Source organism: Haliotis asinina, chromosome 13 (assembly GCF_037392515.1).
Source record: "Haliotis asinina isolate JCU_RB_2024 chromosome 13, JCU_Hal_asi_v2, whole genome shotgun sequence".
Classification (NCBI taxonomy): Eukaryota; Metazoa; Mollusca; class Gastropoda; order Lepetellida; family Haliotidae; genus Haliotis; species Haliotis asinina.
Window position 1 is genome coordinate 47,763,843 of NC_090292.1, and position 13,880 is coordinate 47,777,722.

Sequence of the window (13,880 nt, forward strand, 5' to 3'; positions counted from 1 at the left end):
CTTTCCTTTTAAATTGCACGCTATAATCTCTTTGCAGTGAAAACATACTGATGAATTTAACTTGAAGTAAAAACGTAAATTAGTTGGAACAGTGAAGCAAATGCACCATGTGGTAAATGTACGCGATGAGCGTTAATGTAGACTTTATTTATGTATGTTTATTTGTAGATGCCAGATGCTGTGTTCTGTCAGTCGCTGGCTTACAGATATCTCTGTGTGGCTGTTCTGTTGTACTGAAAAGTCAACACTTGCTCTGTTGCATGTATTTCCTTCGTCTTCAGAGATGTTGTTGCATATCGATGATCAAAGTCGCTTTACACTATTCCAGTAAGTATACTCATGGCACTTAGAGCGCTGTTTGTCAGCATATCTGTGCCATCACTATAAACATTATTTAACGTTGAAGAGCATGGAGTACATAAACAGTCATTGTAACTATTCAGTAAATCCTTCACACACTCTAAACCATGTTTATGAGTATCAGGCTCCCAGACTTTGTGTGCTCCGCATTAACAAAGGCTGCTTTAAACCAGTGAGCCATCATAAAAGTTAAGTGTCGCAATATCTGTGGTAGTGGGGAGGTCAACTCTAGGATGCCATCCTTACTGGGACAACCTGCTGATGACGTGTTTTTGAAGAGTCGAGGTTCCCCACGGCTTCGAGACAGAGGCATTTAAGACGTCCTGCCGAGCGCTTGACACGAGATAACGTACGTCGTACAGTACCATCCTATTCGGGATTGGTCCCTGATGCATGGGTGGTTTCCAAGAACCAGCCAAAATACGCCCAATGTTGTGCAAGATAGAACCACAGGTTAAGAGGGGATATAAAAAAGTATTGAATCTCACCCGGACATTGATATGAATGCAACTGTTTTTTATGTCATGTTTCTACATAAATATCTGTCAAACACAACCAAATTGGTTTGCTATGTTTCATTGTCACAATCCCCATTTTGTCTGACTTTTTATCTTGGTAACCACCAAGAAATCTGCAATAAATGCATCACAAACTTCAGTAAACAAAATATGCAAAAAGCATTTTCTGTGTTTGAGATAGGTAGACATCCGCTAGAATCAAACATAGAAACTTAAGTGCATAAAAAAGCAGTTTGAAATTACAGTCGCTTGTCAAAGTGACCTCCCCTTTCATATTTACTGAGTCCCTAGTATGGTGATCTACCTTCGGTTTTTGGCGATCTATGGCCTGTTTTTATGTTGTACTGTCCAAATAGTGAAAATATTTTTTTTTAAGTTTCCACGCTAGTTTTAAATACTAACTGTGATAATCTAGTGATTTTACTGTCCTTCGTCGTCTTTGGGTTTTTTTAATGTCACGTATGTTCTTGTCACGATATGGCTGTAATATTGCCGATGTGACGTTAAATATTGACTCACTCACTCACTCACTCACTCACTCATATTTACTGAAAGAGCTTGTTTTGGACACAACACACACACTCTCCCAGATGACGTAATCATAATGACGTAACTGATTCTAATATTTTCACTATTCATACATGATGCCAAGGCTTCAAACTAAATAGTAAACATTCAGACAAGTGTCAGCCCCCAATGCATTGTAAAAAGTGCCAGTTTTAATATCTGGACACAACGTCTTTGAAAATCAAAATGGGGGTGTCCTTGTCCAAATCTAAATCAAGCAATCCAAATCACAGGCTGTTGATTATGACGGGAATGCTTCCAATACAATTCTGAACATATTTTATATGATATTTGACGACATACCATTATGCAAGACGTATCAAAAGACATATCGTTTTCATTTCCTGCAATCATTTTACACATATTATACCCCAGTGTGTTGTGATGACTCATATCTCGTGAGCCACAATACCCACACATGTGAAACTTTGGAAACTTTGGCTTTGGTAATCATCCCTTCAAAATATGATGGAAACTTTACAAACATTGAACGTCGAGAATTTAGATCACTACTTTTTTATATCCCTAGTAATACTATCTGGAAACATAATTGCAACGTTCATGCTGCCATTATTTTGGCAATCGTCGTACTAGATTTTATGTTCCAATGACAGTGACAATGCACAGAACAATGTTGGGAGTACTGAGTATTGTGCACGTGATGTGCAACTCAGCTTTCTCATGTAGGTCAACATCCTCTTGTATAATTATATCCGCCATGTCGACTGCTATGTCACCACCAGTACGCTCACTACAGGTGTATTCCCGAGCTGGCGTCGTACCAAACACTTCAGTCGAGCTACATAAAATGTGTTCATCCACCGGCGAGGCAGTCGTCTTCCTAGCTGCATTCTGCTCAGTTGGATCAATGGAGCTACCAACAGTCATATTTGTGAGCCTTATATTTTGGGGCATCGAAGACGTCAGTTTTGCTGAAGATGTCAGTTTTGCTGAAAGTTTGACAAAACTGACTACACGTGTGAGGGTTGTGGAACAGGACCTTAGAGCTTGGAAATTTTCAAGTATTGAAACTGAGACTAAACTGATGAAGACATTTCAGGTTTGGGAGAAATCACTGAAAGATGAATTGACTTCAACATTCCTTCCTTCGTTGATAAAACCTCTCGTCATACAAGCGATTACAAAAACTATGGGAGATACTTCCATTGAGAGCATGATCAGTGGACAAGTTCTCGATAAAGTTACAAGTCTGAACGTAAGTGTACAGAACATAACGACAGAATTTGAGGCTATAACACAAGACCTAAGACGTGTTGAACGGGAAGGAGACAGCTACAGAGAAAGTGCTCGAAAAGAACGTGAAGAGTTGACCAAAGACATCTGGGCACAGGTGAATCAGACCGTAGCTCGTGCAACGTCATATGCAAGGATCCTCAGATCGCAACTCAATCAAACGATTGATGGCCTGTTTGACATAAACCAGACACTTGCTGGCCTCACACAGGACTTCAGGACGCTGAATGAAAGTTGCATGGTGGCGGGAAAAGAGATTGAATCATATCGAGAGGGCTTGCAGAAAATGCAGAGAAACGTATCCACAAACGTTCAGAGTTTAAACATTCAACTCAATCAGACCATTGCTGACCTGTTTAATACAAACCAGACACTTGCTGGCCTCACACAGGACTTCAGGTCGTTGAATAGAAGTTGTGTGGTGACGGGAAAAGAGATTGAATCATACCGGGAGGGCTTGCAGGTAATGCAGACAAAATTACCCACAGATATTCAGAATTTAAATCTTCAACTAAATCAGACCATTTATGAAGTTACCAATGTACATTCCAGTGTACAGAACATAACGACAGAAATTGAGGCTATAACACAAGACCTAAGACGTGTTGAACGGGAAGGAAACAGCTACAGAGAAAGTGCTCGAAAAGTACGTGAAGAGTTGACCAAAGACATCTGGGCACTACAGTTGCAGGTGAATCAGACCGTAGCTCGTGCAACGTCATATGCAAGGATCCTCAGATCGCAACTCAATCAAACGATTGATGGCCTGTTTGACATAAACCAGACACTTGCTGGCCTCACACAGGACTTCAGGACGCTGAATGAAAGTTGCATGGTGGCGGGAAAAGAGATTGAATCATATCGAGAGGGCTTGCAGAAAATGCAGAGAAACGTATCCACAAACGTTCAGAGTTTAAACATTCAACTCAATCAGACCATTGCTGACCTGTTTAATACAAACCAGACACTTGCTGGCCTCACACAGGACTTCAGGTCGTTGAATAGAAGTTGTGTGGTGACGGGAAAAGAGATTGAATCATACCGGGAGGGCTTGCAGGTAATGCAGACAAAATTACCCACAGATATTCAGAATTTAAATCTTCAACTAAATCAGACCATTTATGAAGTTACCAATGTACATTCCAGTGTACAGAGCATAACGACAGAAGTTGTGGCTATAACACAAGACCTAAGACGTGTTGAACGGGAAGGAAACAGCTACAGAGAAAGTGTTGGAAAAGTACGTGAAGAGTTAACCAAAGACATCGGGACACTACAGTTGCAGGTGAATCAGACCGTAGCTCGTGCAACGTCATATGCAACGATGATCAGATCGCAACTCAATCAAACGATTGATGGCCTGTTTGACATAAACCAGACACTTGCTGGCCTCACACAGGACTTCAGGACGCTGAATGAAAGTTGCATGGTGGCGGGAAAAGAGATTGAATCATATCGAGAGGGCTTGCAGAAAATGCAGAGAAACGTATCCACAAACGTTCAGAGTTTAAACATTCAACTCAATCAGACCATTGCTGACCTGTTTAACACAAATCAGACACTTGCTGGCCTCACACAGGACTTCAGGTCGTTGAATAGAAGTTGTGTGGTGACGGGAAAAGAGATTGAATCATACCGGGAGGGCTTGCAGGTAATGCAGACAAAATTACCCACAGATATTCAGAATTTATATCTTCAACTAAATCAGACCATTTATGAAGTTACCAATGTACATTCCAGTGTACAGAGCATAACGACAGAAGTTGTGGCTATAACACAAGACCTACGACGTGTTGAACGGGAAGGAAACAGCTACAGAGAAAGTGTTGGAAAAGTACGTGAAGAGTTGACCAAAGACATCGGGACACTACAGTTGCAGGTGAATCAGACCGTAGCTCGTGCAACGTCATATGCAACGATGATCAGATCGCAGCTCAATCAGACCATTGCTGACCTATTTAACACAAACCAGACACTTGCTGGCCTCACACAGGACTTCAGGAAGCTGAATACATGCTGTAGGATGAGGAAAGAGATCACGAACCCTTCAACCACAACGTATCCTGGGACGATAGAAGGTGAGATGTTTAGATTTGTCGCTTAATAAGCATTCTATTTTGATATTTCAACCAAACTGAACAAGACAGAGAGTAATTTGTTTCTCAATATAGCGTTCACATGACAAGGAAAGATAAGGTTCACATCTCTTCGCAGCATAGGGGTAGCTCTTCTGCCATCTGGTAAGCAAACTTAAGGCATGTAAGCTTCGGGCCACCAGGTAAAGGCAACCTCTGGCTAACAAGTCACGTAAACGTTGTCCCAGCACGTAAAGCCAACCTAGGACTTACAAGGCATATGTAAGTGGGGTTAACAGGTAAAGCAAACCTAGGGCTTACAATGCATGTGAACGTTTCGAAAGCAGGTAAAGTCCACCAAGGGCTTACAAGGCATGTAAAGATTAGTCTACCAGTTAAAGTCAATCTATGGCTTGCAAGTCATGTATAGTTTGGACTAACAGGTAAAGGCAGCGTTGGGCTACTAAGTAAAGAAATACCTTGGGCTTATAAGGCATCTAAACGTTGGGCTACCAGGTAAAGACAACCTGGGGCTTACAGGGCATCTAAACGTTGGGCTACCAGGTAAAGACAACCTGGGGATTACTTAGCATGTAAAGGTTGAGCTAGCAGGTAAAGCCAATCTCTGAGGTTTTCTCTAGTTTTCTGGAAGAACTTACTGAATAAATTACATCATTATATTATACTCGAACTGGTTTCGTCGGGCCACAACTTCAAAGATCAAAGTATTACCCTAACTTGGTTTGAATCCAATCACCCAGTCCCCATCTGTCAAGAAGACCTGGTGTTGTCAGGTCAGAGCCTTCAAGTCAGACCTATCCAACACAGTCCCGGTCAACTAATATAGCTTATTCATATTTGTGTCATTATGACCTGACAACAGAAAACAATCTCAATACGGTAGAAATCTGAACTTCAGCTTGAATCAAATCCTAGTTGTGTTGGGTTGTGTTTTTGCTTGTCGTTGAATGCCAACATTTGTCGAATGTCCTGGTAGAACGTAGCTTAGGATTTTCTTTTCATGATTGTCACCACACCAAGAGTGGGTGGAGGTTATCCCGGAGAGTCAGGCTGTTAAAGACTGGAACTTTGTATTTAAATTACTTCACTAATTAACTGCCTGATTGCAAAGGTATATGTACCCAATAAGCATGACATGGAATTAATAGCCAACTCAATACGACCATGATTGTCTGAATAGGCGGACCATTACTATAAACTAATTATACTGAAAACCACTTCTCAAGGAGAAATTACATCCAATAAAACGATACAGGGCAGTTCTCCTACTAGCCCAAATAAACGTCTACATGAAAGACAACAAACACATAATGGAACAACAGGAAGAGATGTGCGTTCAGCGGCGAATTCATTTACAATGTTTCAGAACAAAACCAACATATAACATCATACGTGAATAACAAAGCCTGCCACGTAATCCAGAGATAGCAACTCCTGCAGAGAGAGAAAAAAATCAACAAAAAACCCAAAAACTCTGGAACCGTGCTCCCTGAACGAATGCAGCATGAGCAGCAACAACTAGAGTAATTACGGTATTGTTAACAATACACAGCATGGATATAGCTGCAATCAGCAGAAAATCTAAATGTAGAGTGGATGTGAGCACGACAGCAGCTTTAAACATGAACATAAGCATTGATTAGCCAATATCAGATATCTACATCCTTATATGCTCCCCAAACCTTACACGTTGTAAGGTGTGGGGAAACCTAACAACGCAGCGTTTCACCTGACAGACGTGATAAATTATGTGTTCTTTCTTACCGCTAACCTTTGACCTGATGACATATACCTCGGTCACGGGAGACTTTATCAGATTTTCTTAAATCTGTCAAATATTCCATTTCAAATGTATTGCATGTTTTACTCAGGGTCAATGCATAGCTGCATTGTATTGAAATACATCACCGATATAGCACACAGCCAAAAGTATCTTTAAGCTTTTCTGCAACATTTGTTTTAAACATTCAGTGGAAAGTAGATTATGGAAGGGCAATCGTGCTTTATTTTCGTTATTTCTAATATTGAAACAGACGGATAATGTTGGACAACCGACATTTCGAACTTTTCCACAACACAGCGCCACGTGTTTGTATCTCTTTTGTTTATCAAAGCACATTGCTTCCATAGACATGAGCTGTGTCAGCTGCTATTTCTGCCTCGGTCAGCAGTTGTCTGAAAATTGCTCTGCTATCGGTACTCAATATTCTGACATTTTGTGAGTGCTTCACGTAGTTTGCCTGACACAAATTAGATCTGTGTTGCACAAACACCGTGTTGCTCTTCATACTGCTTCAGACTAGAATTCATGGAATGTGTTGAATTTGAAAAAACAAAACAGCAAAAACAAAAATAAAAATAGAAATAAATAAATAAATGAGTAACCATCTATTCAATTCCAGCACTTCAACAAAGGGGAGGATCTCAGCTCTTATCATACAATGTGCACAATGCACAGCTTATTAAATTTACTGAATCAAACTTTGAAAATATATTTAAGAAATGAAATATTCTTCAGCTGAAACCATACATTCTTAATGCCTCTGTTATAACCAATTAGCAACTGTTGTACTGACTCTATCACCTTGTAAAGTTCAAGCAACATCAACACTCTCAAGTCGTACACCAAATAATGCTACAACTTCTGACTCTAACAGAAAGTTACATATTAAACACTCCATCGTTAATTCCAGAAACCACATGTTGACATTCCCGTCATGTTGGATTGTTGTCAGCCATGATGGAATTGTTTAAATGACGTAGCAATGTCCGAGTGACGTATCAACATGATGTAAACATTGTACATGTGTGACAAAGATGTCTGATGTACATAGTTTACTTTGTGTTACAGCGACTCCATCAGCAGCAGGAAGCCGCGACCTCCTCTCCGCCAGCAGGAAAGGTGACCTGGAGAGTGTGAAGCGGATCCTGGCTGCAGGTCACGTGAACATCAACTACAGAGGAAGCTACAGCATGACACCGGTGATGTGGGCAGCATGGCATGGACGTAGGGACATGGTTGAGTTCCTGGTAGGTAGAGGGGCTGATTTGTCACTGGTGGACGGGGACGGTAACAACATCCTTCACTTAGCCTGTTTTGGTGGGAACCTGGAGACGGCGGAGTTTATCCTGACCCTGAACGTGCTTGACATCAACGCCAGGAACAAATACGGGTGGACAGTGGCCAGAAGGGCTAGACACGTGCGAAATCAGCGAATGTTGGATCTCTTGGTGTCACACGGGGCTCACTGAAGTCGGTGTCAGTGTGGACAGAGGCGGAGCAGATGTCGTTATAGACAATGGCGAAGTGTGTGCCATTCACGTAGTTCTTTTTATCTTTCTAAATATATATAAAATTTGGTGAATGTATTTTCAGACACTTTGACATGTTTTGTGTTTAGAACCTCGCAGGATCAGGTGCGACAACTGTGACGTCAGTATAAACATAAACGCTGAGTGATTGCGTGTAAACGTTGCCCGCATCAACGTCGGCCGTCGTGACATAATTCTGTGTTAATTTTGCTATGATAATCTCGCGAATTGTGAAACAGACGACAACAAAATGTTAGTTTACATATCGCCGCACTCTGTGACCTCAGATTGAGCCAAGGTTCACCCAGCTGACGTGGAGTCATTTGTACAGTGACAGTAACGTCACACTGCTGATGTCGTCACAATCATACACTCAGGTGCCCCGCCGTTTTCTCAGCCAGCTATACGACACAGTCAGTGTTAGTCAAATACCAGGTCGTCGCTATCGTTTAACAAACAGAGAACGGACATTTGTAGCTGATTACTGTGTCATAGGGAAATGAACCCACTTTGCACTGACTAAACACACAACACACAAATTTAAGCTGAAATCACTCATCATCCAAATAATCTCAGTTTTGTCTATCACTGGAGGCCATTAGGACAAATATAATCTCCAGTCTTGACATAAAATACAGTTTTTAGGTAAAACACAATTTCTGAAAATGACCGGTAATAATTATTTACATTGTAAATCTCGCCATTTTCGACAATGACGAAGTCACCATTCGCGGCCACGTTTACTGTATGTTCTATTACCCGTTGAGCTTAATTTGAAAAAAATACAATAATCGCATTAGTGATGAGTGACGTGTGTTTTTTTTTGTCAAGTCGCAAATGATTTTGCTGAGACCTCGCCTATAACTTTCAGATATAAAAATAGAAATCTCTAAATCGTCTTTCCGTCAAATTTGATAGTGAGTGTGGGCGAGTTAGCTTAGTTTTGCGCCGCTTCTGACAATATTCCGGCAATACCCCGACCGGCGACACCAGAAATGAGTTTCACACACTGTACCCACGTGGGGAATCAAACGCAGGTCTTCCCCGTGACGAGTGAATGCTTCAAACACAAGGCTACTCCACCACTTCTGTTTGATAGTGTTTACAAAATCCTGTTTCAAGTAAGGTCTTCATGAAACGCCCACACAAATGTTTAACGCTCAGCCACAACACACACATCCCTGAATTCTTCACAGATTTAAACAAGCAGATGGCTGGTGGGTTTTTTTTTCTTAAGCGTGAAAACAGTGTTGATGATATTAGCTCTTTAGATGCCGATGACATAGTTTTGATAATGTAAATCCAAGGTTTGAAAAGTGAACGTTGTGCGAGAATCTCCTTATCCTGGATGTACACAGAAATGTAGAATATTATATTTCCTATCTGTTGGTATAAATACATAAGCGACTCCCTTCAGGGTTTGAGAAATAGACACTGCTAAATGTTATTCAAAATTTCCCCTGTTTTAACTGTGCACCGATTAAGACACCCTGCTATGTTTTTGGAACTTGCCATCTTTACAAAAAGTATGAAAAATTCAGCCTGATGTCTGAACGACATACATTATACCTTAATATTAAAGATGAAGTGTAAAACTATTCCAACACAAAGCTTCACAGTGTGAGCGGATACTTTTTGGTAGTTTCACAATATATAAGAAAAGATGCCAATGTACTACAGGAGAAAGCATGCCATAGCGATTTGGATGGTCCTATCCGATACATACGCTATTTTTGTCGATTCCCGTGTGCTCTTGTTTCTGTAGATGTATTTGGACTGATTGGGAATCATTAAGAAAAGTGAATGAAATAGCGTTTGTTCCGCTACCCGCTCCTTCTAGATGACCGGCTTACAACTTTACTTTATTGCCAGTCTTGTAGGCCAATACATTTTCCAGGGGTATATTTTCACCATGTCTTTGACTACGGGCAATATTTCGAAAAGTAGTTTACAATTGTGAAAATTAGATGATATTTGTGTGTTTAACAGCATGATCAATCAGACCGTAACTTCCACAGATCATCTGGCAGATCCTTTTCTCTAACACTAAACGTGGTTGGTCTAGACAATTCTTGCAGTCATCAAGTCGCATATGTTAAATTTGCCGTTGCACATGTTTACTTTTCACAAGGAGAATTACAAATCCCCTGTTCACACTGAAGAGGAATATGAAGAATATGTAGAGACCATTCTTGCTAAAGACACTGACCATTCTGACTTTCCATGGCCGTGGAACTAAATGAATCAACGGAGGCCACCAAGTTATGCTTTGAAAAATTTGCTTTTTGTATATGTTTAAGTTTACCTCACTAATTAATCTAATTATATTATTTTAACACTTTATCTCATTTTCCTGTTTTCTGATACAGGGCTGGATACATGTTAATAGGGCAAGCAACGTTTTTTTCAGTAATCAGCCCTGTGGGTTTCCTGGGTTTTTTTAGGAGTTGCATACACTGTTATTAACAAAGTTCCTTCTTCAAACGAATTGAAATTTCCGAAAATAATACAACATTTTTAGTTGTTGTCATGCCATGTTCTGTGCATTTTGTGATGTCGGAAAAAGACGACACTGATTTCATGTTTAACCAAAACATTTTGGACGCGTACCAAACCGCGCAAGTAAGGTGTAAATATCTCAAAGCTACTGAAATAAACTCTCTCAAAAAGGAAACGCAACCCCTGTATTCAGATTTTCAAAATAGGTTTTATGTATGTTATATTTTTACACAGAAGTGTAGTTTAATGCTTATTTCGGGAAAAACACATGAAATGGCATTTCTGACTTTGCACAAAAAGACAAATGCACGTGCAATACATGAAAATGGCAGTTGATGTAAGGGAGTATAAAAGCTCGTGTGATTACGTATCTTATTCATTGACTTGTCGCCTAGAAGCAGCGTTAAAAATGCCACGATTGAGCAATGCTGACAGAAATATCGCCATTGGTCGTCTTCAAGCTGGCGAAAGTTTTGGAACTGTTGCACGTCACTTTAACGTTCATAAAACAACGATATCTCGACTTTGGAACCGCTACACTAACTTTAATTCGACAAACGACCGCCCCAGAAGTGGTAGACGAAGAATCACGACCCACGCTCAAGATCGGTACATCCGGGTCCATCATCTACGCAATCGTCATGCCCTACCAACGGTGACAGCCACACAGATACCCGGATTGAGGAGGGTGTCAGCTCAAACAGTCAGGAACCGTCTGAAGGAAGTGGGTTTACGTGCTCGTAGACCTGTACTGCGCCCCCTACATCGACGCCAACGACTCAGGTGGTGCCGAAACGTAGAGACATGGACCTTACAAAACTGGAGGCGCATCTGGTTTTCAGATGAATCCCGTTTCCTTTTGCAACGTCACGACGGAAGACAGCGTGTGTACAGGAGACAGCGCCTGTCTGCATAAGACAAGTGGACAGATTTGGCGGAGAGGGCATAATGGTATGGGGAGCCATCTCCTATAACCAGAAATCGAACTTAGTGATCGTTCAAGGCAACCTGACAGCCCAGCGCTATATCAACGACGTGTTGCAGCCTCACCTTCTCCCAGTTATTGATCGACAGAGACAGATTTTTCAACATGACAACGGCCGGCCTCATACCGCACATGCAACAGTGAACTTTCTGCAGAATTCTAACGTAAATGTCCTGCCATGGCCATCTAAATCTCCCGATCGAACACCTATGGGACACCCTCGATCGTCGCGTACGTCAACGTCAGCCTGCGTCGCAGACGCTACAACAGCTCTCTGTTGCATTGCAGGAGGAGTGGAGAGCTATTCCACAAGAAAACATCCGCCGACTTTTTCGTTCCTGTCCAAGGAGATGCCGTGCAGTGATTGAAGCTCGAGGGACCCATACGAGATACTGAGGAAAACGCCTCCTGGTGACAAACTGGGGTCTATGAAATGGCGTTTGATTTGAACATTTCAAACATGATTATATCAGTTATCAGTTTGCCAAATATCAGACCTGAGTCTTCACAAATAAAAGAGCTGTGTTGTCCCAAATCTTAGAAATAAAATTGTCAAAACACGAGGGTTGCGTTTCTTTTTTGAGAGAGTTTTATTTGATATCCTACATATCCTGCCTGGACCGATCCCTATTTGTGCTCTGACCCAAACCTTTTTTTTTAATTTTATCTTCTCTCTCTCTCTCTCTCTCTCTCTCTCTCTCTCTCTCTCTCTCTCACAGCTGTACTTTATTTGATTTCTTCAAGATGATAAAATTTAATAACTGACGATCTTCACCTTTATGAACCCAAATCGCTCCTACCCAAGGAACGAAAAGGCGCGCTTGACAGTAAAGGACCTTAAATTGGTACCTAAATGTAGAAACAGAACCATTCCACATAAACTGGAACCATTAACAATGATTCATGATGAAGCCATGTGCCCATGTAAAAAACTCTTTACTCTGTATCACGTTAAACTGACATCATGCATATCATCACTTAGTGTGCGCTATGAATATATTATTGAGACAGTTTACGTAAATGGTGTTTATATGTCGAAAGATGAAACATTTCGTTTGCCATATCTGACAGCATCGTAACTTACCAACTGTTTTACCTATCTCTGCATACATGTGTTACATGTATATATCTCAAAGGGTACAGCTGCTCGTGGTCGCGTAGCATTTGATAAGTTGATTAGTGGCGCGTGTATCCAATTAATTTTTTTTGTGTGTGTTTTTTTTTTTTTTTTTTTTTTTTGGGGGGGGGGGGGGGGTTGTAACATTTTTGTTGTCAGACGGGAACTTGAAACTTGTTCAATATATCTAATGATGTACCTCCATTATCCTAGTATTTATAATTTGGTCAATTTAAGTCAAAACTATTCTAATGACAGCAACAGATGACATTCACTGGGTTGGCGGCGGTCTGTAAATAATCGAGTCTGGATAAGACAATCCAGTGATCAACGTCATGAGCATCGATCTACTTGACTGGGTTGTGATGACATGCGTCAGCGAGCTTGACTACCTGATCCCGTTTGTCACCTCTTACAACAAGCATAAGTTGCTGAAGACTAATGTAACCCCGATCTTGTTCCCGGTAAAATGGGGAGTATGGAAGGTAATGGTTGTTAAGACTTTGCAGGGTATTATCTCATTTCAGGATACTCTTCTGTACGGCATAACGGCAAAGGTGAATACAAAATCCTAATCAAAACACCTGAAGAGAAATACTTCTGTATTTGTGGAACACAATGTTACGGAGTATATTTTTGTTTCTGTCATCAGATGTATGAAGAAACTATGAAACGGAAAGCTATATACGAACATTTGAAATAACCGTGATAGGATAACAAGGGAAGCCGATAGTTAATTAGTGCTAAACTGGTAGGATGGATGGGCAAATGGAAGTCAGGGATTGTTCATCCAGGCATGAGTGATGAGACAACAATGGTGGCATTTAACAAGGGAAATGACAATAGAGAAATATAAGCCAGGAATTAATCCAGGCCTTGTTAAACTTTTGACAGGTTTTCAAAACACTCATTCAGCAAAAGTACTCTCGGTTTCTGGAGTTGCAAGTTGAAAGATTAATTACAAAATTGCCATAGAATTTGAAAGCATATGCATTTTATTCTATGCGACTAAAACAAATGGTGATGACATGCACAGGCAGGGCAGAAATAAGGTAAATTTCACTTTCGCCCTTTATCGCTTTCTCGCTTTCTCAACTGTCCGTATCGCTTTCTCACTCTATTGCTTTATCACTTTCTCGTCTTGTGCTCTCGCGTTCTCGTCTCGTGTTATC

General features: G+C 40.9%; 1 protein-coding gene across 1 annotated transcript; it reads left to right on the forward strand.

Annotated features, from left to right (window-relative positions):
• Positions 1–2,163: 2,163 nt before the first annotated feature.
• LOC137259616 (uncharacterized) lies at positions 2,164–8,047 on the forward strand. Its single transcript, XM_067797231.1, has 4 exons — positions 2,164–3,206; positions 3,441–3,800; positions 4,035–4,777; positions 7,647–8,047. The coding sequence occupies exons 1-4, from the start codon at positions 2,164–2,166 to the stop codon at positions 8,045–8,047; spliced, it is 2,547 nt and encodes an 848-aa protein (XP_067653332.1).
• Positions 8,048–13,880: the final 5,833 nt, after the last annotated feature.